The 27,923-nt window shown below is 35.9% G+C and overlaps 1 protein-coding gene across 1 annotated transcript; it reads right to left on the reverse strand.

Moving 5' to 3' along the window:
- Positions 1–7: 7 nt before the first annotated feature.
- On the reverse strand, positions 8–27,505 carry LOC127454200 (RUN domain-containing protein 3B). Its single transcript, XM_051721241.1, has 11 exons — positions 27,358–27,505; positions 21,331–21,446; positions 17,153–17,286; positions 15,600–15,685; positions 12,887–12,976; positions 12,525–12,605; positions 11,759–11,930; positions 9,349–9,506; positions 5,841–5,987; positions 3,905–4,032; positions 8–2,576 (listed from the first exon to the last, which is right to left on the reverse strand). Exons 1-11 carry the CDS (start codon positions 27,450–27,452, stop codon positions 2,431–2,433), a joined length of 1,353 nt encoding a protein of 450 aa, XP_051577201.1. The 5' UTR covers positions 27,453–27,505; the 3' UTR covers positions 8–2,430.
- Between the last annotated feature and the right edge of the window lie 418 nt (positions 27,506–27,923).

The raw sequence follows: 27,923 nt of genomic DNA on the forward strand, positions 1-27,923 counted from the left end.
AGAAGAATAAGTAACTCTTGATTAATTCTTAACTATGTACTTTACGGTATTTCCTGCGTTCCACTATGCACATCAAATTATTTTAATTGCACATTATACGTAGGTCAGACAGTACTGTAAAAATCTAAAACAACTTTGATATAAAGCACATTGATATGTACTGGTTTCTGAAAAGACATCACATCTAGCTTTGAACTGCAGAAAACATGCTCTGCAGACGGGACGTTCTTAAACGCTATAAACACAGATGTTCAGCAAGGCAACATACAGAATGAGCCTGCAAGACCATTTCAGATGTGCTGCAACAGAAGGAATTCAGCATACAAAATTCTGTTTCCCTGGAATTTCTGTTACATAGTGTGGAGATGCTACTATGTTATATGTTAAAGTATTTTAATATACTGTTTATGGCCTGGCATGCCTCATGAAACTGATGTCTTTAAGTGTTCATAAATCACATAGCAAAATGTTTTTGTAAGTATTAGGAGTGAATGTTTTAAGTCGATGAAGTCTTAAGGAACAGCTTTCCCAAATTCATTCTAAAACCTAACCTTCCATTTTGAATAAAAATGGGCTCTCAGTTCTGCTTAAATATGTTAATTAAAATTCATATTTACCACTCCATGTAAGAATGGACCACTTTCTGTAATTAAAGAAATTATAAACGACAGGGTGAATCTCAAACTGGGGAAAAAAAAAAAATCTATGTAATAACATCTACATAATACAAACCAGAAAAATGTGTAAGAAAAGTTATATTTTAATGGGATAGTTCACCCAAAAATTCTCTCATCATTTACTCACTCTCATGCCATCCCAGATGTGAATTACTTTCTTCTGCAGAAGAAATTTTTAGAAGAATGTCTCAGCTCTGTAGGTCCATATAATGCAAGTTAATGGTGACCAGAAATGTGAAGGTCCATAATGCAAATAAAGGCAGCATAAAAGTAATCCATACCACTCCACTGTTTAAATCCATGTCTTCAGAAGCAATATGATAGGTGTGGGTGAGAAACAGATCAATATTTAAGTCCTTTTTTACTATAAATTCTTCTCCCTTCCCAGTAAGTGGCGATATGCATGAAGAATGTGAATTGCCAGAAACGAAAGAAGAAGAATGTGGAAGTGAAAGAGATTTATGGTAATAAAAAAATAAAAGGACTTAAACATTGTTCTGTTTTTCACCCACACCTGTCATATCGCTTCTGAAGACATGGATTAAACCACTGGAGTCTTATGGATTACTTTTATGCTGCCTTTATGTGCTTTTTAGACATTCAAAGTTCAGGCGACCATTCACTTGCATTGCATGGACCTACAGAGCTGAGATATTCTTCTAAAAATCTTTGTGTTCAGCAGAAGAAAGAAAGTCACACACATCTGGGATGGCATGAGGGTGAGTAAATGACGAGAGAATTTTCATTTTTGGGTGAACTATCCCTTTAAGCAGGTAAAAGACAAAAGGTGATCCAAGCAATATTTGTTGTTAAACACTGTTGTCTCTTTCATAATCAGGTCAAATTCAATGTTATCAGGGCTCCATCAGTGGTGAATTTTAAAGTCAACATGAAATAAACATTGACCCTATTTAGTAAAAAATAAAAATCTCTTTGTAAGCTTTAATCAAAATATAATAACCTGCTCCGCCTCTGAAACAATGTTCCTTTTCACTGACATAACGTATCCCTTTTACTTTTTAAACCCCTCTCCTCTTTTCACCTGGCTCCATTCTGGTATGTAACACCCAGTTTTAATGGATAAAAAGTCTCACCCAGTACAGTATATTTTTCTCATTGAATACCTGTTGAACTCGGAAATATGTTCAATTGTGGAAGTACCTGAATATTTTGAGTATTGTGTTCAGGAAACATGCTCGTTTTTATAGTTCAAGCTGATTGTTTTAACTTCATTTCCACTGAAAACAAATTTTAAGAGCAGGATTTCCTCAAGCACAAAATAAAACCACCATGCAAACAAAAAACCTTTGCAAAAACAGCAGTCAATTGACGGTGAAATCTAGGAAGTTCCATAAATAGCTGAAATTCACTGATGTCCTGAGTCAAGATTGTCATTCACTGTAATCCATTAAACTCGTCTGTATGTTATGAAGTCAATAAACACAAATGAACACTAGCTATGGACTTGACAATGACAAAATGTTCACATTTGAACAGATTTCACTTCAGATTAAACTAAAACCAGTCAGAACAGAACTAGGTTGGCATCTTATCCTGCAGTAATGTCTCTTAGAAGCTCTGAGGACAGTACTGATAGGTCGTTTTTTTATCTTATTCTTTGTCTTCAATTTCTTCACCTCAATTCAAAGTCCAAACCATTGTTTCTCAAGCAGTACGGTGTTTGTGTTTGCATCAGTGTGTCTGCTTAAAATAAGCCTGTGTGAGTTTATAATGTCCGTACTTGTCTACATGTTCAGGACGGAGTGAGTCCTGGGCTGGTCATGTCTGTTGTTGGACTGGCCAGATACTCACTGGACTTTAGACTGGCCAGAGATTTGTAACTGGCAATTGAGGTCAATGATCCACACAAACCCCTCAGAGAAGGAGTATCTTCTTTCCCTGTAAAAACATGAACATTAGTAGAGTTTGGAGACATTATCTACTCACATATGAAATGTTCTAATGATATTAGTGATGTTATAAAAGGCGGTGCTGCAAACAAAACAGAGGAACGGAGAGGAGCATTTGTACATGCGGCCCAGTTAGCAATGGCTCTGTTTGGAATAGCATACTTCAACACTATTCATACTATTTCTGCAGTGTACTTTGTACAGCATTTAAATATTCTTTGCATGATCTACTACATTTGCCAACATGTGCAGTATATAATCACAGTACCCTGCATGGAATACTCTGTATCCCCCAGTGCAATATGTTTGACTTGACCTTTTATTTTCATTGTGAAGAATGAACCGTGTGAAGAATATCAACTGTGATTTTTACTACAAATTGGATTCAAAATGCAATAAACAGCATTTGTTTTCCAAAATGATAATTAGGCACCACTTGCTGAATTAATTATGCAATATAATGAGGTCATGTGACAACAATGTACCAAACAATGTTTTGAAACGTTTCTCACTGCAAACTCTTTCACATGCTATTAAAAAAAATAGTAGGCAGTATATAGTATATTGTATAAAAAGCTCAGTATACATGTTAGTATTCCATTCTGAACACAGGCAAACACACAAACAGGTTTAATCTCACAAAACATGTCAAGAACATGTCCTGGTCATATTTTACCTCAAAATCATAAGGGGAAAAAAATGAAGTGTTTTAAGGACCATTAAGTTTTTTTGCATTGTGACATTATTTTCATGACAATTAACCAACTTCATTCTATGATATTTACAGTAATAATGATGTATAATAAATTGTATTTACAATTTTAGATGTATTAAAGTATACATCTACTGTCTTTAAATGATCAAAAAAATCATTGTATTACAGTATTTTTGTAACTGTAATATTGAAAAAAAATTACAGTATTAGAGTAATGAGAATCACCACTGAGAATAATGAAACTTACAAAAAAAGTTAAATGTCCATGTGGATTACAGTAATAAGAATTCAGGGGGAAAATGTGCTTGATTATCATGAAAATCGTAATGGACCAAAAAAAAAAAAAAAAAAAAAAATAGGCTTAATTTCTTCATGCAAAAATGTATTAAATTTTTTTTTTTTTTTGGAGTGAAATGTGACCTGCACATGTTTTCATTAGATTCACTCAAAAACTAAAGGAGGGATGCTGCTATCTTCCCTCAGGAGGTGTGTGGAACCTTCCAATGAAAGGAAATGACATCATCTATAATAGAGCTTGTTATCACAGAATGATGTCACCATGGCAGACCCATAACACACACACACACACACACATCCCAAACCTTCTCTGTGCCAGTGTGTTAGTCCTGCCTTGCTGTCCAGACTCTGTGTGTTCTGTTGTGCAGGATCAAGAGACATCTGAGAGAGACTCATATCCGCAGACAGTTGCTCCAAACTCTGGAAGCTCTTCCTGTGAACACACACAAACACAGGTGAATCTCAATAATCCTGTCAAGAATACGTGCAGGTCATATTTCATCCCAAAATAATAAAAATAAATAAAATAAATAATTATAAACTAATAAAATGAATACAAATTTCAAATAACAAAAAAGTAAACATTATACTTTTCTTAAAGAAAGGTAAGCATATTTTAGGACCATTAAGATATTTTTGCATTCTGACATTATTCTGATATTAGTTTCATGTCGCATATTAAAAGCACATATCCATTCCCCAATTCTCATTACCATAATATGAAAAAACCCTCATTCTCATTTTCATGTAAAAAACAAACAAACAAAAAAACAGAAAAGCCATTATGTTAACTGGAATGCGGAAAAATACAATGATATATTATTTAAATTGTAAAGTATTTCTAAATCAATATACATTTTACAGTACAATAGCCATACTATTATTTGTTGTACTGCCTTACTATGCTGATTTAAATAATAAAAAAGGTGCGTTATAGTATATTGTTTTACTGAAATATAGTAAAAATGCTTAAAGCTGAAGTATGTTTTAAGCATATTAAGCATGGACATGAGAAAGTTTTTTTTTAAATCAAAGAAGTTACACACTTTAGCTTTAATTGTCATGAAAATAAGGTCACATTGCATTATATAAGCATTTTAAAGGAATAGTTCACCACAGAATTCTCTCATTATTTACTCACCCTCATGCCATCCCAGATGTGTCTGACTTTGTTTCTTCTGCTGAACACAAATGAAGATTTTTAGAGAAAAATACTAAGCTCTGTAGATCCATACAATGCACTGCAACAGGGTCCAAAACTTTGAAGCTCAAAAGAAGCACATAAAGGCAGCATAAAAGTAATGCACATGACTCCAGTGGTTAAATCCATGTCTTCAGAAGGGATATGATAGGTGTGGGTGAGAAGCAGATCAATATTCCTTTTTTTTTTTAAATTCTCCTCCCTGCCCAGTAGGTGGCAATATGAATGAAGAATGCAAATTGGCAAAAACAAAAGAAGAGCGCTTAGGAGGGCTGTTTGAAATGGGAGATTTATAGTAAAAAAAGGAATTAAATATTAATCTGTTTCTCACCCACACCTTTCCTATCACTTCTGAAGATATGGATTTAACCACTGGATTCGTATGGATTACTTTTTTATGCTGCCTTTATGTACTTTTTGAGCTTCAAAGTTTTGGACCCTGTTGACTTGCATTGTACGGACCTAGAGAGCTGAGATATTCTTCTAAAAAAAATGTCGTTTGTATTCAACAGAAGAAAGTCGTACACATCTGGGATGGCATGAGAGTGAGTAATTGATGACAGAATTTTCATTTTTGGTTAAACTATTCCTTCAAGCATTTCAACAGCCTATTCGTGCTAAAATAGGCTTCATTTTCTTATGCAAAATGTAATTTCTTACTTTTTCCTTTTCATTTTGGGGTCAAATATAACCTGGACATGTTTTTGAGAGTTTCACCCACACACCACTGACGTCTGGGTTTATATTAGATCGACCCACTTAATACCCTCCTGAAAGTTCTCCATACATAAGAGTGATGGATGTAGAAGTGTGCTAATGCTGTAATGTGATTTCAGAGCTGCAGATGCGAGCTAAAACCAGAGGCTGAGGTAATGGCCACAGTTGACCAACTTCTGCTTTCTGGATCATTCGCTGACCAAGAGAGTTGCGACTAGATTTCAAAAGTGGATGAGATATTGTGTGATGCTGCATGTATCCAATAAGGGGGTGAGTACACTGGGAGGATACTTTTGTATGAAACAAAAACAGGAAGCACATACTCCTCCCACGGTCCTGTGCGTTTCCTGTACAGGAGTGTATCCAAGGCAACCGCGTTGGTATCCAAGGCAGCAGGTGAGGGCCACTGATTTGTCAGGTGAGAGGTAAGCTCCTGTCTGGAGCGCAGGTCATGGTTCTTTAACACTGTTCTAGAGGAACAAACAGAGAGATGGAGATACTGTAATGAAGATGCATTTATCAACTGAGAAAATTAGGGGACGATGTGTGTAATTTTCCTCAATGTTGAAATACTTTCTACTATCCCCATTTAATGTGCACTACAAGTAAGAACTTCGTAGGTTGACTTCTACAAGAGTGTAAACACTTCAGGGTCGTGGTGCTTTTAACATTGAAGTTCCCATTTAAAGGAATATTCCGGGTTCAATACAAGTTCAGCTCAAATCGACAGCATTTGTGACATGATGATTACCACAAAAAATAATCGTCCCTCCTGTTCTTTAAAAAAAGCAAAAATCGAGGTTACAGTGAGGCACTTACAATGGAAGTGAATGGGGCCAATTTTTGGAGGGTTTAAAGGCAGAAATGTGATGCTTAAAAGTTTATAAAAGCACTTACATTAATTCTTCTGTTAAAACGTATGTATTATTTGAGCTGTAAAGTTGTTCAAGTCGTCATGTTTACAGTCATTGTAGGGTTTAGGGGTTTGTTGTCATAGCAGTGAAGTTGTAGAATTGGATATAACTTTACACAGTTAAGGTTAGTAAACGATTTTGTCACACTAAAATCATGTTAACATGCATATTGTTTACGTCTTGTGACTATTGTTTTGAAACAGTGAGTATTTTAACATTTATGTATTGGCCCCATTCACTTCCATTGTAAGTTCCTCACTGTAACCCAGATTTTTGCTTTTTTTAAAGAAAAGGTGGGATGAGTCGAAATGAATTTTTGTGAAAATCAATATTATGCCACAAATTCTGTCGATTGAGCTTAACTTGTATTGAACCCAGAATGTTCCTTTAATATTGCCTCTATCGTTCCAATCCTCTCCCCGTTTAAATTCTGCAATGGACCCTTTGCAAAAAGTGAACTTTAGTGGGATAAACTTCTATAGCGGTGAATGGGAAACCATAACAAATACTTTTATGTTTCCAAGAATTTCCAAAAGAGAAAAAAAATAGAGAGAGGCGGATTGTGGCAATCAAAAGAGAGAAAGATGCCAAATTTACTGTCACTCCCTCAGCAGCTGTATTTGAAACCCAATCGCAGCACTGACTATTTTTTTTTTTTCCTAAATTAATGCCAGGTTAATATAAACTTAAAGAATAATGTTATGAACTTACATTAATCATTAAAAAATAAATAATATATTTAAAAAAAATGCTAGATTTTTGATGCCAAATAAGATGGAAACGAGTCATCACTGTCTGTGAAAAGGGTCCATAATCCATTAACTCATTTGCGTCTGTTTCCATAGCAACCCTGCTCTTGTCTAGCTGCTGACGTCTCTACAAGATGTTGAACTCCAGCCATATGACAAAATAAGAAGAGACAACCAATCACAGGACTGAAACATTCAGACATCATCTGTAAGGAATCTGCAGCAGAAGAAAACACTCAAAGATGAGGCTAAACGCTTCTTCTACTCATCATCTTGTGTTAACAAAACAAGTACACATAAACACGATAATATCTGCATGGTCACTGAGAGAAAAAAATCATACTGCACAGAACATTCTCAGTAGGCCAAAAAGTTTCCAAAAGCATATGGCTCAGAAACACAGACTCAAAATATCTCATTTGCCATGAGAATGCAACTAAAATAACATTTCAAAGCATATTGTGAATGTGCAGACTTTTACATTACAGTGGCAAGAAAAAGTATGTATGGAATTAGCTACTTTTCTGCATTAATTAGTCATAAAATGTGATCTCATCTTTATGAATGTCACAAGTATAGACAAACAACAATGTGCTTAAGCTAACAACACACAAACTATAATAATATTTCATGTCTTTATTGAACACATGCCATTAAACATTCACAGTGCTGTGGAAAAATTTAGTGAACCCCTAGGCTAATGAAGTCAACAAAAGCTAATTAGAGTCAGGAGTTGGCAAACCTGGATTCCAATTAATGAAACGAGATTGGAGGTGTGGGTTAAAGCTACTTTGACTTATAAAAAGCACTTAAACATTTTAAGTTTTCTATTCACAAGAATCATCTGCTGATATGGACCATGCCTCGCAAAAAAAGAGATCTTAGAAGACCTACGATCAAGAAATGCTGCTTTGCATAAATTTGGAAAGGGTTACAAAGTTATTTTGAAAAGCTTAGAAATTCATCTGTCCACAGTTAGACAAACTGTTTATAAATGGAGATGATTTAGTACTGTGGCTACTCTCCTTAGAAGTGGCCGTCCAGCCAAGATGACTCAAAGGGCACACCGCAGAATGCTCAATGGGGTAAAAAAGAACCCTAGAGTGACAGCTAAAGACTTGAGGAAATCACTGGAATTGGTTAACATCTTTGTTCATTTGTCTACTATATGGAAAACATTAAACAGACATGGTATCCATGGCTGGACACCACAAAGTAAGCCGCTGCTGTCCAACAAAAAACATTGCTGCGCGGCTGAACACTCCACAACGCTACTAGGAAAATGTTTTGTGGACTAATGAAACCAAGGTTGAATTGTTTGGAAAAAACACACAGCACTATGTATGGCATAAAAAGGGCATAACATACCAACATGAAAACATCATCCCAAAGGTGAAGTACAGTGGAGGGAGTATCATGATTTAGGGCTGCTTTGCTACTTCGGGGCCTGGACCACTTGCCATCATTGAGGGAAAAATGAATTCCCAACTTTATCAAGATATCCTACAGCATAATGTCAGGGTGGCTGTGCGTCAGCTGAAGCTCAGTAGAAGTTGGGTGATGCAGCAGGACAATGAACCTAAACATCAATTTAAATCCACTACAGAATGGCTTCGGAAAAAGAAAATCCACCTTTTGGAGTTGCCCAGGCAGAGCCCAGACCTTAATTGTGAAATGACCTTAAGAGAACTGTTCACACCAGACATCCTAAGAATATGGCTGAGCTGAAGCAGTTCTGTAAGGAAGAATGGTCCAAAATTCCTGAATGTTGCGCAGGTCTAATCCGCAGCTACCGGAAACGCTTGGTTGATGTTTTGCTGCCAAAGGAGGATCGACCAGTGTTTAAATCCAACAGTTCACTTACTTTTTCCACAGCACTGTGAATGTTTAATGGGATGTGTTCAGTAAATACATGAAAGATTATTATTGTTTGTGTTGTTAGCTTCAGCACATTGTTTTTTGTCTATACTTGTTACTTTGATAAAGATGAGATCACATTTTATGACCAATTAATGCAGAAAACCAACTAATTCCAAAGGGTCCACATACTTTTTCTTGCCACTGTACATAGTTATTGATATATGTAGTCACAAAACCAGAGACCCTCTTTTATAAATCCAATCACTGATCATACCATGTATAAACAGGGCCTTAGCATTCAGACTTACAGTTGATCCTGTAGCTCCAGTATGATGAACTCCAGCTGCTCTTTTTCCAGTTTGTGTCTGATTTCAGTGTCTGAGAGTCGCTGCAGGAGAGATTTATTCTGAGAGACTGATTCAGAGAGCTGAGCTTCCCTCAAACGCACCAACTCCTCCAGATAACCCTAAACACACACAATTGTGACAGTTAATAAAATCATTTTCTATGTTCTTTTCTCTGCTCCTGGGGGCCCCAAGGATGTCTCTCTTATCTAACACACCTGAAATCATCAGCTCATAAGCAGATGTTTCATGACCTGATTTGGGGAGTATCAGGTTAGAGAGAGACCTAAAATGTACAGTGCTGGGGGCAAGATTAGAGAAACACTGATCTAGAAACTTCCACACACAGTTCAGCTTTGAAACGAAGCACACCTGCTATGTTCAGAATGGAAAACTAGCATATTGCTTGTTACATACAGTACTATACAGTACTATACTGCCTATTCTTTTTTAGTATAATAGTATGTGAAACATTATGCAGTATGAAACGATAAACATTTCAAACTGTAGAATGCTACACTGTTGTTACATGACCTCATTACATGCATGTTTAAGAAAATGTAGTTTCTGTCATCATTTACTCACCTTCATGTTTTTCTAAACTCATCTTTCTTTCTTGAGTGAAACTCAAGAGGAAACATTTTAAAGGCATAGTTCACCCCATAATCAGTGTTAATCTCAAACGTTAATTGTCGAAGGGTTTTTTGATTTCATCAACGATAACGAATACGAGATGAAAAACGCATCATTACGATAAATATTTTATTAAAGCATTGTGTTGACAAAAACATGATGAGAAAAAAATAAAATTTCGATATATTAACAGTTTAAGATATAAACAGAAGAAGAAACATCTGTTTATAGAAAAAGTTATTAGATATGGATTCATCTAATCCAATAATACAGTAATCCAATAATGTTGGGGATTTCACCTCTTGAGCTTCGTGAGTTGAACACGCTGAACACCAGCAAAATGAACAGAAACATCCTATTTATACATGAGATTAATCACTTTATCCACAACATATATGTAAAATTACAGCTTACTAAGGACTTGAACTAAATTATGCGCCAGTCATGATATGTTTAACATAATTTGCGTTGTGAATACGCTGTTTCCGTAAAAACACTCTATACGCAATGCAATATCCTAAACTGGCTAAACATGGAAAATTAATAACAGTCTCTAAAGCATGAAGAATTCAGAATACAGTAGGCTAACTTCTAAAGAGAAGCTAATACTTCATTATATTCATTATATGCTATTATTTCAGGAGCTCAGGTTTTCACAAGGACAGTTGTACAGTATTTTCCCCTATCTTATACATGTTTGATATATGTTTAAATTAACACATTTTTTCTAAATGTCTGAATATTTGATTTAAGTATGGTCTTGTTATAGTTTGACACATTTTTGTCCTTTTGCACAGTATCATCAACTAAAATATATTATTTTGGTTGACTAAAATTATATGCCATTTTAGTCAGAGTAAAACCGACTAAAATGAATGAATATGACATGACAAAATATTGACTAATTTAAAGGACATTTTCATTAAAAAAATATGATTAAATAAAAAAAAAAAAAAAAATGAGTAAAAATTAACACTGCCCGTAATGCTTATTCTCTCTCTCAACATTTAAAGTGAATAAGCATTTACATTTTGGTCTGTTACTCAGTCAAATCTCTTCAGAAGACATGGATTAAACCACTCGAGTCTTGGATGGATTAATTTTAAGCTGCCTTTATGTCCTTTTCGGAGTTTGAAAGTTCTGGACCCCATTGACTTACATTGTATGGTCAAAAACACCTCATACATCTTTAAAATAGCTTAATTTATGTTCCGCAGAGGAAAGTCATACGAGTTTGAGACAGCATGAGGTTGAGTAGATGATGAGGGAATTATCATTTTTGGGCAAACTATCCCTTTAAAGATTGTAGATGCTGTTCTTTTTTCCCATTCAATAAAAGTGGTTGGTGACTGAAGCTGGCAGTCCCTAACATTCTACCTAACATCTATTTTATTCCACGGAAGAAAGTCATATCAGTTTGAAATGACATGAGGGTGAGTACATAATGACAGAATTTTCTGTCCCTTTAATTCTTTGAATCAACATGGTTATTTTGCATTTTAATCCAATTTTGTGTAAAAAATATGGAGTCTGATCAAATAATGAATCACAAAAGATGTTATAATTGTGGTTGATACCATATTTTGTGCAGGTTGTTCTGTTGTAGGTCATCTTGGTATACCATGCATGCAGAAAATTAACATACTGCACACTGTAGGCTATGCATACTTCATACTGCCTACTGGTGAAACAGTAAGAGTTGTATGGTAGTATGCCATTCCAAACATTCCCACACTCTCACCTTTTGTTCCAGCACCACTCTGTATTTCTGCTCTACTCGTTTGCTCTTGCTGTACCAGTTGCTCTGATCGGCCATCAGACTGGCGGCCATGTGAGATTCAGGAGTGCCTGCTTCACTGCCACTGCTGCCCAGTGTTCTCATTTCCTCCTCATCACTGCTGATGCTGCCAGACCTACCGCACACAAACAAACACACATCCTACAGTCTTACTTTATTATTTACTATGATATAATATTCAGTCAGATGCATTAACAAAGCCAGAAGCAAGTGCGCTCTGCCAGTATGTACATACTGTAGCCCTGAAAATATATAGACACTTCTGAACACTTAAAAATGTATAATTTTAATTGAATTAGATAACAAAATATCAAATCAAGTGGCATCTGCAAAAAAATGATGCGAGATATTTTCTCAAAACTAACTTAACTTTTCTTAGCTATTTTTGCAAGTACTTTTAACCAACTGGTGTCAAGGTGATTTTAAGTGGATGTATGAAGTCAGTTCCCCTCAAGTTCGTACAAATGTCCAAGCAGAGTAACCATAAGTGTAGTTCATCACATTAACTATTGCCATGTTTAACTAAGTTTGACAAACAGAAAGTGCAGAAAGAATACTTTTTGTCTCAATTTTGAACAATATGTCTATTTTATTATTATTATTATTATTATTATTATTACTTTTTAATATAATTCAAAGTAAATTTTAAACCCTTAAGAAACATAAGTTTTTAAAAAGTGTGTATGTGCTGTCCATTTTTAAAACTTACGTTTGTGTGAATTTAAGGTATGGCGTGTAGTCAATGACGACAGGACAGCTCTCATCAAGCCCCTCCCCCTTCAGACAGAAACTGTCAATCACAGATGAGAATTTAAGCCTAACTCAATACATGCATTTATGATGAGAATGTCACTCTTTGAGAGTATTATGGGATGAGATGTTCCTACATTACAATGCAGAGGTTGTTCTCTGGATCAATAAAAGTGAGTGTGCATACAGGAGTGTGGGCAGCTCATGTCAGTGTGTGTTTATGGAATGCCACCCATATAATGAGTGATCAACATCCTGTCCTGTTGGTGCACAGCTGAATGTCACTGGCACCCCACAGACAGAAAGTGAATCAACATGTACCTGAAGTCAATGGCATTTAGTCCAATCAGAGTATCAGCCAGAAGCCCTGCCTCCTCCCCCAGAGCTACCGCCCCCTCCTCATAAAACCTCCTATTAAACAAACACAACACAACATGGAATCATAATTTAATCACCATTTAAATGAGCACTCAGTAATGTTTTCCTCATTAAAAAAGTTTAACTCCTAAAGAAATGAATTGTAATTTTGCAATATATGTAGGAAATCATGACCACTCACATTAAAATGAAGTCTCCAGTCATATCAGAAACTATATAAAAGCTGTTTTATTCTACATGGTGAGGGTCCACACATTGGGGCTGCCATGTTAGAATTCGGTGGGTAACGATCCATCGATCTAGATCGATTCATCGATCCAATGACCAACGATCCAATGTTATCGATACAATGCGTAAATATCGATATAGACATTTTTTTAAGATGTACCTTTATTATTTTAATACTCTCATGTCAGCCACATCCGTACGCATTTCCGTCAGGCGATGAAGCAACCTTATTTTCATATTCATTTCACTTTATGAGTGCTAAATATGCTTTTCATATGGGACACGGACGTGCACGGGGTCTTTGAAGCCAAACTGTGCTCTGCTATCCGTGCGGCGTGCACACGCATCAACCGGGCTTCCCGCGAAATGCGAGCTCCATTGACAGTATCCGTGCGAGCACATTAACCGAGCACTCCTTAAAATGCGAGCTCTCGTGAAAAACGCAATGCGGCTCACATGTGCGATTAATTCGGGCTTCCGTCGATATCGTTGCGCATGCGACCCATTTGAATTTTACATGAGAAATTGCTATTTAAAAGTACCATAGAGTAGTTCAAACATGTGAAACATCTTGACAACACCGACATTCTGAACAGCACTAATGAGGGAAAGAGAAACACCTGCTCAGCTCCAGCATCAGTTATTAGACTTTACACATCTACACATCAACACCCTTACTTATCCCAGGTAACTGTAACAGAATTTTTCATAACAACTGTGGAAGTTGTAGCCAAGAAAACCACGGATAGCATGGATAGTTGGAAACTACAGGGTACAGGGTCATTTCAGACCATTCTGGCACCCTAGGCGAAATCCCTATTGCTGCCCCGTTGAGGGGGGAAGAGGTTTGGGGTGTGTTGCGGCGGCCTCCTCTTTAGCACCCCCCCAGCAGGTGGCACCCTTGGCGACCACCTAGTTCGCCTATGCCTAGAAACTCCCCTGCATGGGTATGTAAATTTTTTGAATTGGACTAAACTGAAAAATTAGCTGTCATAAAACGAGTGATTATCACTTGTGTGTGACTTTATTTTTTTATATTATTTATCTGTATAATTTTTTTTTTTTTTTCAACATCTGAAGTACCTTATTTTGTTGTGGATGTCCCAATGTGTATACAGTGAGCTGAATAAAATAATCAAATTATATTTTGGTTGCGTTTGAGGGCAAAAATAAATAAATAAATGTAATTGTGTAAAATAGGCACATAATATCGGAATATCGATCGCAGGCCCCTGAATCGAATCATATTTTGGCACACTTTGAAGTATCGGCAAATATCGGATCGCAGGCCAAGAGAATCGATTCAAGATCGTATCGTGATGAAATGTCCGATTTACACCTCTAGTTAGAATCACATGACCAGCCCAATACTACTCACTTCATCTCAGTAACTGTCCTGTTATTTGACACTTTCACTCATTGATTAAAGTAGTCATGACTGAATGTGAATACTACATTTCTACAATGGCATCTGAAACTGAAAACTATTGATTTTAAATGATGCTGCATCCAAGCCGCTAGGTGTCAGTATAAGTCCAAGATGACACAAAGACAAAAGTTACTGAGTGCACCTTTAGAAAATGACTAGTTTTAGCTTTGTTTTAAAAGAGCTTTTCAGGTTGTAGTTTATAATGGGGTTTATAAACTTATGTGTAAAATAAGGTCTGTGGTAAACATTACTTTTTTTTGTTCTACAACATAAATTACACAAATACCACAAACATGAAATTTTGAAGCCATAATAAATTCCATACTTTTTTTTTAAATACACGGCGGCTTCAAAATTCACGTTTGAGATATGAAAGTGTGTACTTTATGTTGTAGAGCAAAACGTCCACATATCATCAAATAATGTTTACCACAGACCTTATTTTACACATAAGTTTAAAAACCCCATTATAAAAAGCCACAGGAAAATCCAGAGGGAACACATGGAGAATAAGACATCCGGGTTCGCCTACAAACTGATATTACGGCTGAAACAAACAGAGCAATGTTTTGAAAGTGTCACAGAGCCACAGTGTTTACACTCTTCAGAAAGTCAACCAACCAATGGTTTTCTTATAAATGTCTCTGCACGTTAACCTGAAGGAAGTATTTTAAAATAGGAGGAAGTATTGCAACACCTAAAAAAGGAAGTATTTTAGAATCTGAAAAATTACACACTTCAAACCTTTGGGCTATACTTAGTGCTGACACAATGTATTTTTGTGTAGTAATAATATTTTGCTAAATGAATCAGTTTAGTGCCATATGGCACTGTTTTTCCTCAAGTCACCACATTTAAACAATCAGTGTTTTGGAAAGATGGACCACAGAGAGCAATATAAAAGTTTACAGACACAATCATCCAGCAATCAAATATAAGACTACTGAGTGTGTGTGTGTGTGTGTGTGTGTGTGTGTGTCGTACTATATATACAGATACCTGGTAGTTTTGAAGTCTCTTAGAGCTGCAGAGATGTATTCAGACAAACGCTTCTCCATTAACGCTACTCTTATCCAGGCACGACCCTGAGAGAGAGATAGAGTGGCAGTGCTATTACCTGTCAACCATAAAAAGCCTTTAAAACAGACATTATCCAGGGGGCCTGGGTAGCTCAGCGAGTAAAAGACGCGGTCTACCACCCCTGGAGTCACAAGTTCGAATCCAGGGTGTGCTGAGTGACTCCAGCCAGGTCTCCTAAGCAACCAAATTGGCCCAGTTGCTAGGGAGGGTAGAGTCACATGGGGTAACCTCCTCGTGGTCGCTATAATGTGTGGTTCTCTCTCTCGGTGGGGCGTGTGGTGAGTTGTGCGTGGATGCCATGGAGAATAGCGTGAAGCCTCCAAACGTGCTATGTCTCCACGGTAACGCGCTCAACAAGCCACGTGATAAGATGCGTGGATTGACGGTCTCAGACTGCGTCCTCCGCCACCCGGATTGAGGCGAGTCACTATGCCACCACGAGGACTTAGAGCTCACTGGGAATTCCAAATTGGGGAAAAAAGGGGAGAAAAAAAACAAATCCTGATGTAATTCAGCAGATGGAGGACAGAGAGCCCATTTACACCCTGTATTAAAAGGACAGATCAACCAAAAATTTACTTACACTTGTGTTGTTACAAACCCATCTGACTTTCTTTCTTCTGTGGAACACAATAGGAGATGTTAGGCAGAATGACACTCTCAGTCACCATTTACTATTACTGTTTGGAAAAAAATATACAATGAAAGTGAATGGTGACTGTAACTAACACACTGCCTGATATCTTCTTTTGTGTACCACGGAAGGAAGAAAGTCATGCAGGTTTGTAACAACACGAGGAGTAAACAATGTCAGAATTTTAATTTTTGGGTGAACTAACCCTTTAACATCCATCTCAAGTGATCAACTCGAATATATATATAGCTCCAATCAATATAGGTCTTATGAGGTCCAAAACACTGTGTTCCAATCACTCCAACTACATTCAAAGGTACTTTGTAACTCATGTGACCACATCACATTTAGTTTGTACTGTAAACTCTGTCTGAAACATCACGGACAACAGCGAAGGACTGCCAACTTACCTAATCCATAACATGTGTGCCAAAACAAGGGTGTAACCTAGTAAGTGATGTATGTAGTCATGAAATGAGAGACCCTCCTCTCAAAATCTAAACACAAGTGGTTACTGGAGATGCATTTGAGACCCATATTAATACAAGTTGTAAACCAGCCTAGACCAGCATGGGAACTGCAAGCTGATCTTATCAGTAGGGTACTGAGTGTGTGTTTAGTCATAGATTTTGCTGTCAGTCACTGATTTTGTTTGCAATAAACTCATCAAACTCACAGTCAGATGTTGTAACTACAGTAAATCCTGTTTAACTGAAATACCTCAACAATTCTGAATCTGTGTGTGTGTGTGTGTGTGTGTGTGTGTGTGTGTGTGTGTGTGTGTGTGTGTGTGTGTGTGTGTGTGTGCGTGTGTGTGTGAGACAGAGAGAGTCCTGACCTTTGCTTTAGAGCTGCGGACGTTCTCCATGTTCTCAATACTGTGGATGCAGCTGTGCGGGACTTTACTACATGCCACACGTATGTAATCCCAGAAACTGCGTGGGCTCTCGTAGCCAAACCAACTGACCTGACCTGCAGAGAGTAAACACACACACACACACAAAATACAAGCAGTTTACACATCAGGTAAAACTAGGGATGCACTGATATGAAAATTTTTCCACAATACTGATTCTGATTTTAACAAAAATCTATAGGCCAATACAGATAAAAAAATAAATAAAATATATATATATATAGGCCGATACCACAACTATAGGCCGATACCGATTTAAAAACAATCAAACTATAGGCCGATACCTATACCAATTTTTGCAACTTATTTTGTCATCAGATTTTACTTCGGAATTATGCTTTAAACATTTACAAAGAGGTGCAAAAGCTTTTTTACTGTTCTAAGAATAAATAAGTTCCATTGAGCATGGATTGGATCTGTTGAACACATGGTAGGCAACATGTTTAAAGAGAGACACAATACAAGATAAATTGAAAAGATACAAAAAGATACAAAAAATAAGTAAATACATTTTTATTTGAAAAAAGAAAAAGAAAAAAAAGGTTATTTTGTACTTCTAAAACTTTTTTGCACTTCTGTTTTTGCAGTTTAACCCTTAAATGCATGGTAATTTTCCCCAAACACATATTCGGGTCTTTAGAGACCCGGCACTTAACCATGTACAAAACGCCCAGATAGTGAACTTTTTTTTAAATATATTTTCAAGACAATTAGAAAACAACAAAATAAAATATATTTTGATAAATTTTGATGTTTCATTTTTCATAAATTACAAATCAGGACAAATCTAGAACAGGATTCATTACTTTCACACTGAAATTTCCTGAGACGCAACTGGCTGTCAAACACATATTGAGCTACACATAACACATAATCTACACATGTGTAATGTATGTGTAACTTATGTGTATTTTTTCAGGCACTTATTGAGCCTAAATGAATGCACAACTTACATTATTTCAGTAGTACACCCAAACGACAATAGTCGTATCATACTGTTCATGTGTTGTACTTGCTATAGTTTACTTTGATGTTGTTTCTTCGTCAAATAGCAATGTCAAATGTAAATCAAGTCAATCACTGAAACATCAGTGCCACCTTGAGTAAGAAATAACATGCATATTACTATGCATGTGTATAAACATATAAAATACTGATAATTCACCATTGTTGATAGTTCATTGTTGCACAGAAATTCAATGTCATATAGTATTTATTTGGATGAATATAATTCTAATTTCTCTTGTAATACACAAAGAAATAGATATCATGTGACATTAAACTTAAATAGATATGAAATAATTATAAAAAAATATAATTTATGGAAGTGAAAAAAACAAAAAACAAAAAAGTACTCTTACATACCTAGGGTCCTATACACTATACACTTTTGGTACATAAACCATTATATAAAAATAAAAAAAATGGTTGCAATTTTGATATTTTTTGTGTCACTATTTATAAGAGATAGATTGAGGAATACTAAAGAGGTGTTTCCCACAGAAATGTAAACCAGATCATGGAAAAATAAACCCCCTTTAAATTCTGTATTAAAGTGGAATAATAGATAATGGATAATGCCATCCACACCGCTAGAGGGTGCCACTTGCACACAGTTGACTGAAGCCCTGACTGAAGCACTGAATGCAGACTATGGCTGTGTCTCGTTTGGAGGGCTGCATCCTCCAGAGGTCGCATTTGTCGGCCGCATCCGTCATTGAGGCTGTCTCGTTTCAGAAAAGTGAGTAGGACCCTTCGAATGCAGCCTTCGAATGCGACCTTCTTTCACGGGAATTCGGAGGATGCACAAGGTGTATCCTTCGTGGGCACTCACAACCCACAATTCTTTGCTTCAATGGAAATGTCTAAAAAAAAGGCCAATTTGCCCATAAATATGATGTTCAAACGCAAGGAATGTTAATTCCCAAGTTGAAGTATCTCAGTAGATGGGTGCAGGGTATATAATATGTATAATTATATAAATATATAATTAAAATAAAGTATTATACTAAAAGTACACCTGTAAAATCTATTTTCTTTTCTCTATACATCATTATAACTCTCCTAAAATGTACCTCGTACATTCCCTTCTAAAGGGACTTTGTTCCCTTCTCACTCAAAGCGCTCGCGCTTGTTAAAGAGTGGCGTGCTGTCATAGCAACCATGTTACGTTCCATTTCTGTTTGTCCTACGAAGGCCGTCTCATTTAAACGAGGCTTGTTTAAAGGAGGACGCTCGGTATACTGCAGCCTTCAAAGGACGCGTCCTACCTAGCATGCAGCATTCGAAACGAGACACAGCCTATTATTTTAAAACGCAGGCTTTTAGGATTTAGTAATTGCACAAGGCCATCTTGGGAATTCTTAATTCAATCAGTCATGCAGCATTAATGGGTATCTTACCGATGTCACAAAAGTCAAAGTCTATTGAGGCTATTATTATTTCTGGATTGTCCAATTGAATTCAGAGTTTTTACAGCATGTGTTACTAATTAATTACAAATAAACCTTCGTTTTTTCATATTGGCATTTTCATGCTTAAACCAATATGATGATGAAATATTGGCAGCCAATACATCAGTACATTCCTAGGCAAAACTGTGTACTCAGTTTGAATGCACTCTACTGAGCAGGTCTGGGCAATGTATTGAATATTCCCAATATATTCCTGAAGAAAATTAAGCAAAATCGTTAATTTGCCATAGATTTATCACAGTTTTTAATATGACCATAAAGTTTCCTACAGACCTTGTCGTTAGACTAGTTTTGCAATAGTTCCTTGTCTCGTGACAAGACAGTGTTAAGACAGCTGTTTTAAGGGGGCCTGGGTAGCTCAGTGGTAAACGACACTGGCTACCACCCCTGGAGTTCGCTAGTTCTCCAGCCAGGTCTCCTAAGCAACCAAATTGGCCCGGTTGCTAAGGAGGGTAGAGTCACATGGGGTAACCTCCTCGTGGTCGCTATAATGTGGTTCGTTCTCGGTGGGGCGCGTGGCGGTGTTGAGTGCAGATGCCGTGGTTGATGGCGTGAAGCCTCCAAACACGCTATATCTCCGTGGCAACGTGCTCAACAAGCCACATGTAAGAGTCGTCCTCCACCACCCAGATTGAGGTGAATCACTACGTGACCACAAAGACTTAAAAAGTGCACTGGGAATTGGGCATTCCAAATTGGGTGAAAAAGGGGAAAAATCCAAAAAATAAATAAAAATAAAATAAAAAATAAAAAAAGACAGCTGTTTTAATTACATCTCCAGTTTAAACACTTTGAATAAGTGTGATTTTTTTCTGTGAATCAGTTTGAACTGTTTATTTCAGTGAATCGATTCAAAACTATTGATTCAACGTTTCATTTGCCAAGTAGCAATTTTTCAAATATTATAAAGTTTTAATTTAATATACAGTATGTAGGTAAATACTGCTGTTAATTATTATGTATTGTCTTTTGGAGCTTATAAATGAAAATGATTTCATGGAAAACAGTGTGGAAACATGCCATGATTATATTAAACAATATTTTTAATAGGTTTTAGTTAGTTACATTAACCATTTCGAATCTACCTGGCAAAAATGGCTGTTTGGTTGAAATGATGCTTTCTCTGAATTAAAAAAAGTCACCTACTTTTAAATCCATTTCAGGGCAAATACATAAATATTGATATACTTATTGAATATTGTTAAAAATAAAATAACATCAGGAGGATATAAAAAATATAATATACAGTGTAATTACACATATACATTGGACATTGGATATTAATGTATTTAATTAATGCGAAGAAAGATGCATCAGCTTGGCCTGATATGTGATTTTAGCCTGTGACCTGAATATTCCAGCAGAAGTTACAAATATTTTATTTGAGAACTCTGAGAACTTGGCAGTACGAAGATATTGTTGATTTTTGTGTGACAAATTGCTTGCTATGTTTCTCATTTGTAATTCTCTTTGGATAAAAGCATTTGGTAAATGACTAAATGTAAATATAATTTTTTTATTTCAATGAGCAGAATTAGGATAGAAAATATAATTAGCTCAGTATAAAAACAATAGAAGTCAATGGAAAGTCCTTACAAATAAATGTGTGCATGTTTTCTGCCTCACCTTTGAGTCTATGGCTCAGAATATGTTCCAGAATGGAGACAAAGTTGATGAACTCAGAAGATGTGTCATCTATCGTCTCAAAACACGAGCGATCAATGAGAGTCTTCACTGAAAACCTGGGAAAACACACAAACACACAACCATTATCATGACTGACTGATTATCTACACAATCCAGTTTAAAACCATACAAACATGTCTAACAGCGCATTCATAAAACACTGACAAACTGAGGATTTGTGTTCAAAAAGAGGATTTTGAGACATGAATAATGTGTTAACACGTTCACTTAAGGTCAGTGTATGTATTGAAATGAGATCTATTTTTCTGTTCCACACAATACTGATTGCTCTAATATTTTTCTCTCTCTCAACACACTCACACTTATAGCAAACTGAAAAATTACACAGAGCAGGTTATCAAGGGCTGAAATATGTCAAAATGCTTTAAAGTATATTCCAGGTTCAAAATTGACTATTTGTGGCTTAATGTTGATTAAAACAAAACAATCATTTTGACCCTCGATTATGTGATCAAAAACTGTGGTTACAGTAAGTCACTTACAATGGAAGTGAATGGGGCGGCTCCATAAACATTAAAATACACACTGTTTCAAAATAATAGCCACAAAACATACAAAATTATATGTGTTGTTATTACTTTGTGTTATAAAATTGCGAACTAACCGTAACTGTGTAAAGTTATATCCAATATTATAATGTTGTTGCCATTATGACGTAACATCAGTGAATCCTGTAATCTGGTAAAACGGCAGTAAATCCCTGATTATATCATACTAAAATTATTTTAACACGTATAATGTTTACATCTTGTGGATACACTTTTGAAACTGTGTTTATTTTAACCGTTAAAGACTGGCCCCATTTATATCGATTGTAATTTCCTCACTAGTTCACTCACAGTTTTTTTTCCTCATATAAAAAGATTTACTTCTAAAGAAATGAATAGTAATTTTGAAACATATGTATAAAATAATGACCACTCATGTGAGATGAACAGTTCAGTCATATCAGTAACCTTACAAAAGCTCTTTTATTCTATATGGGGCAGGGGCACCTCATGGGGGGCAGCCATGTTAGCATCACATGACCAGCTGAATACTACTACTACTAATTTCAGTAACTGCCCTGCTATTGGACACTTTCATTCATTAAATTAATTCTGGTTTACTGTGCATACTAGTGAATTTCTACAATGACACTGGTAACTGAAAACTACTGTGATTGAATGATGGAGTATCCACACCACTAGGTGTCAGTGTAAGCCAATGTAAGCCACTTCGACATACTTAAAAAAAATAACTGAGTGCACCTTTAATAAAGTAACCATGATTTTTGCTTTTTTTTAATATGTCTTTTTTTTTTTTTTGTAATTAACATTATGCAATCAATTTTACACTACTACATAAAATAGTAAAATTATACAGGACACAATTTTTCATTAAAACATTATTTAGCAAAGTAATTGGCTACCATTGTTCTGTCAGAAGGTATAATCTCTTAAATGTAAACTGAAGTTAATAGTTGGCCTCTATGGGTTATGCACAGTGAAATACACAGTGACTAGGTGAACAGGTGTTTCATGTCATAAATGTTTGTGTATTTTAGCACGGTTAAAACGCTTTATTGACCGATCAGCATCCAGGACCAGAACTAGCTGTTTAATAATTACTTATTTGTCACCTTGGACGCACTGATGCAGTAAAAATGTAAGCTCAGCCGAGAGACACATATGGACATCGAATTCAGAGTGTCGAGTCTCCAGTAAAATTTTCAAATAAAGCTTTAGAAAAGCCTTTAAGAGTTTTTCAAATGGAGATATCTAATGTTTTGTGGAGCACCATTAGAGCGGTTTATTACAGTCTGTCTCATCAGATGTAACTGTGGCATAAATGACTGTCCTTTTCATTATCTGCAGCTTCTGTGCTTTTATGAGTCTCCTCGTGACTTCTACAAACCCAGCAGTCTACATGCAAATGTCATTTCAGTGATTATTTCACTGCTGACATTTCCTTTCTAAAACTCAGTGAGGAATGTGGAAAAACAAGGAGATAAACGTTCTCATTAAACAGACTGTAAAAATTAATCATAAGGATTTTTCTCAAAACCATTATAAGATGCAGAGCCCTTAGTAATTAGGCTGCTCAAAATTAACGTTTAAATAAATAATTAAATACATAATGAAATCGAAGCTAACTATGAAATAATTAATCATTAAATCACTAAATAAATCAATAAATGTCCTTTGTATTTAATTTTAGCATTAGTTTGTGTCCATTTTCCATCACCTTTCAATTGACAGATTTTAATACGGTTTGTTTGTTCCACTTATTGAAGTTAGTGTCAAAATTACTCACTTCACTTTAATTGATATGAGATGAATTTTCTTTCAAGCCAGGTGTGTTAAATGACTTTCTGAGAACGTAAACTTCCTCTCAAGTCTCCTTAAACTTCAGAGCACTATCACCAAATAAAGGACTGCAAGAACAAATCTGCAGTGATTTATTTAGTCCCTGAATGAACTCCAGATCAAATATCGCTGGATAAACAGAGGAAATGGATTTCTGCTTATCTGTTCCTCTCTTCTCTCTCCCTCTTGCATTCAGACACAAACAGTAAGATGGCTTTGTTTGTCTGAGCCATGAGCTGTCCCCCCCTTCATGGATATGACATTAATTTGTATTTAGACTGATGCTTTTTCCTGCTTCAAACGTGCTCTGTGTGGCACTGCCTAATTAAGATTTACAAATGGATTAATCAGATTCAGAATCATATAATAAAGGGTCATCTTTCACGGCTCTCTGGAATACTTAATTCTGATTGGTCAGTTGTGACTTTCTGCAGTCAAATATTTTTGTATAATGACTGCTAGACTGTATAATTGATTGTTGTCCCAGGCAACCGATTTTCTACATAGCTGTGCTAGTGTTATTTCTAATTTCAGGTATCACTTCACAGTCTCTCTCCCCTCACATAATAAAACAATTCAACTCAAATCAATATTTTATGTCCTTTTATTTATTCATTAAGTTGCCATGTAATGGATAATGTACCCTCTGTGAAAGTTTATGTTGCGATGACAGACGGACAGTACATTATCTCTTACTTACACAATGTTTGAATACTGAGGTGCTCATAATGTATCCCAGATGGAAGTACATTCATAATAATACAATATATGACAAAGATAGGGTCTCATAAAGTTCTGCAACAGATATATTAAAGTTTACTTCCTCCTTAACACCCCATTGAGATGCAGCCAAAGGAAGGGCATACTTAAACCCATCATTCCCTTTAAAGATTCCTTGTTACACAATCACCACTTGCTATCAGACACCAACAGTTGTCGTCAATAATGTTCTAAAATACGTAACATGGACTTTATCAACACTTATAAGTGTTTTCAAAACAGCGCAGCTTCAATGATTACTTTAAGTAAAGAAAAAGCAATTATCTAAAGAAGCCGGCAAAACCATTTATTTTCCAGAATAAAATAATACAAAGAAAAATTGTTTGCACACACAGAACAGCACAGATTTGCAGCAGGTGTGTGACACCTGGCAGCTCACTAGGTTTAGAAACACAGCCGAAAAATTTGCACAACTGCATGATTCTTCAATTTATGAATCATTATTAATGTTTACAGAAAAACACAGCAAGAATCCAGATATCTGACTGTCATCTGCCTGAATCTTACTAGCATAGCCTTTGACATGTACCATGGTAATACCATGTTTTTTTTTTGGACATGTATCATTGTAATACCATGTTTTTTGGACATGTACCTCTATAGTACCATGTTTTTTGAGGACATGCATAATGATACTATAGTTTTTGGACATTTACCATGCTAATGCCATGTTTTTTGGGCATGCACCATATCAATACCATGGATTTAGACATTTGCCATGTTAATATCATGGTTTTGCACATGCACTATGGTAATACTACGGTTGTTTGTACATGTACTATGGTAATACCATGTTTGTTGGACATTTACCATGGTAATACCATGCTTTTTTGGACATGTACCATGGTAATGCCATGTTTTTTGGACACGTACCACTGTAAAACCTTGTGATTTGCACATGCACTATGGTAATCCTATGATTGTTTGTACATGTACTATGGTAATACCATAGTTTTTGGACATGTCCCATGGTAATACCATGGTTTTTGGACATTTATCACGGCAATGCCAAGTTTTTGATCATGTACCACTGTAATACCATGTTTTTTTGGACATGTACCATGGTAATACCATGGTTTTTGGACATTCACCACAGTAATGCATGTTTTTTTTTTTTTTTACATGTACACTGTAATACCACGCTTTTTGGACATGTACCATGGTAATACCATGATTTTTGGACATTTAGCATGGTAAACCAAAGTTTTTTGGGCATGTTCCATAGCAATGCCATTGTTTTGGACATATACCATGTTAATTACATAGTTTTGCACATGCACCATGGTAATACTACAGGTGTTTGTACATGTACCATGGTAATACCATGTTTTTTGGACATGTACCATGCTAATACCATGGTTTTTGTACATTTAACACAGTAATGCCATGTTTTTTGAACACTGTGTTTGGGTGTGCTTTAGAAATACATTTTACTTACTTACTTACATACCACTGTAATACCAAGTTTTTTTGGACATGTACCATGGTAATACCATGGTTTTACATTTACCATGGTAATGCCATGTTTTTTGGGCATGTACCATAGCAATACCATGGCTTTGGAAATATACCATGTTTATACCATTGTTTTGCACATGCACCATGGTAATACTACGGTTGCTTGTGCATGGACAACATTTTGCACATATACTGTGAAATTATTTTTTTCACATATCCCAGCTAAGCTGGGGTCAGAGCGCAGGGTCAGCCATGATACGGCGCCCCTACTATGGTAATATCAAACTTTTTTGGACATTTACAACGGTAATTCCATGTTTTTTGAACACATACCACTGTAATACCATGTTTTATTTAGACATGTACCATGTTAATACCATTGATTTGCACATGCACCATGGTAATACTACAATTGTTTGTACAAGTACCATGGTAATACCATGCCTTTTTGGACACGTACCATGGTAATACCATGGCTTTTGGACATTTATCATGTTAATGGCATGTTTTTGGACACATACCACTGCAATACCATGTGTTTTTATTTTATTTTTTACACATACCCATGGTAATACCATGGTTTTTGGTCATTTATCATGTTAATGTCATGCTTTTTGGGCATGTGCCATAGCAATACCACGGGTTTGGACATATACCATGTTAATACCATTGTTTTGCACATGCACCATGGTATTGCTACCACGTTTTTGGGCATGTACCATGGTAATATATTTTTTACATGCTACCATGGTAAAACCATGCTTTATTGATACAGTACCATTGTAATAACATGTTTTTTGTTGTTGTTGTTGTTGTTGTTATTGTTGTTCTCATGACTCATGCCCAATAGTAATAACATGTTTTGGTTTTTGCACTTGGTAATATCTTTTTTATACATGTTACCAAAGTAATAGCATGCGTTTTAGACATAATCCATGTAAATAACATGGTTTGGCATTTGTACCATGGTAATACTATTTATTTATTTATTTTTTATTTATTTATTTTTTTGACATGTACCATAATGTTAAAATGGTATTCTTTGAAGTACCTTTAAGGAAATGTAAATACATGTTTATGGTTATCACTCAGTACCACAGTACCGCCACAGTACTTTTTTGATAAGATCTCCATCAATATGACGTGATGTTCTCTAATGACTGGTCTCAGATCAGCGCGTCTGTGTGCAGCGCACGCACATCATCTTAATATTCCCTGATCCAAAATCAGCAAATTGCGGGGGAAAAAAAGTTGTAAATAAAAAACAATTAAAAAACAAAACAATAACAAAGACATAAACACACGCGTTCACTGCCGGTGCTGCAGTATGCATGATAATTAATGTGTAATCAGAGTTTACCTGCACACAGTGATCAGATTTCTCCTCTCTACGGTTCTGATTCGCGCCGCTGCTTTTTTACGTGCCCCGTTAAAGCCAAGATTTAACGAAGCCATGATCGTCTTTCTCTTCTATTTCCACACGTCTCTTCCCCTTCTGATGCTTTAGATCAGTCTCCAGATGACTGACTCTTACTAAAGCCACAGAAATAAAACAAGCGAGTAGAACGCTCATTTGCTTGAAACAGATCCACAAAGTGGGTAGGGTTTAGCGGCCCAGACGTTGTCTCTGATTGGTCAGATATTTTTTATCTTCTTCTTTTTTATTTTTTTTTACTTGTCACTGGTACTGTCAATTAAATTATTATTTAAAGTAAAAAAAAAAAAAAATATATATATATATAAAAAAAGGTGTGTTATTTTCCAGTTATAAATTATCGTCCAGACCGCTACTGAAGCGGAGAGTGTTGTCAACTGCTAGCTGTTACTTTTCTCACCGCTGGTTAGGATGGACCAATCATAGATTACCGGACAATTGTTTTTTTTTTTTTTCTCTTAATCATTTTATTTACATTGCTGTAGCAGATT

This window comes from Myxocyprinus asiaticus, chromosome 16 (assembly GCF_019703515.2).
Source record: "Myxocyprinus asiaticus isolate MX2 ecotype Aquarium Trade chromosome 16, UBuf_Myxa_2, whole genome shotgun sequence".
NCBI lineage: Eukaryota > Metazoa > Chordata > Actinopteri > Cypriniformes > Catostomidae > Myxocyprinus > Myxocyprinus asiaticus.

Coding starts and splice junctions, on each gene's coding strand:
- LOC127454200 (XM_051721241.1), bottom strand. CDS start 27,452: ATGGCTTCGTTAAATCTTGGCTTTAACGGGGCACGTAAAAAAGCAGCG. Junction 11,931..12,524: donor TACCTTAAATTCACACAAAC/GTAAGTTTTAAA, acceptor TGTGTGCGGTAG/GTCTGGCAGCATCAGCAGTG. Junction 5,988..9,348: donor CTGGAGCTACAGGATCAACT/GTAAGTCTGAAT, acceptor TTGTTCCTCTAG/AACAGTGTTAAAGAACCATG.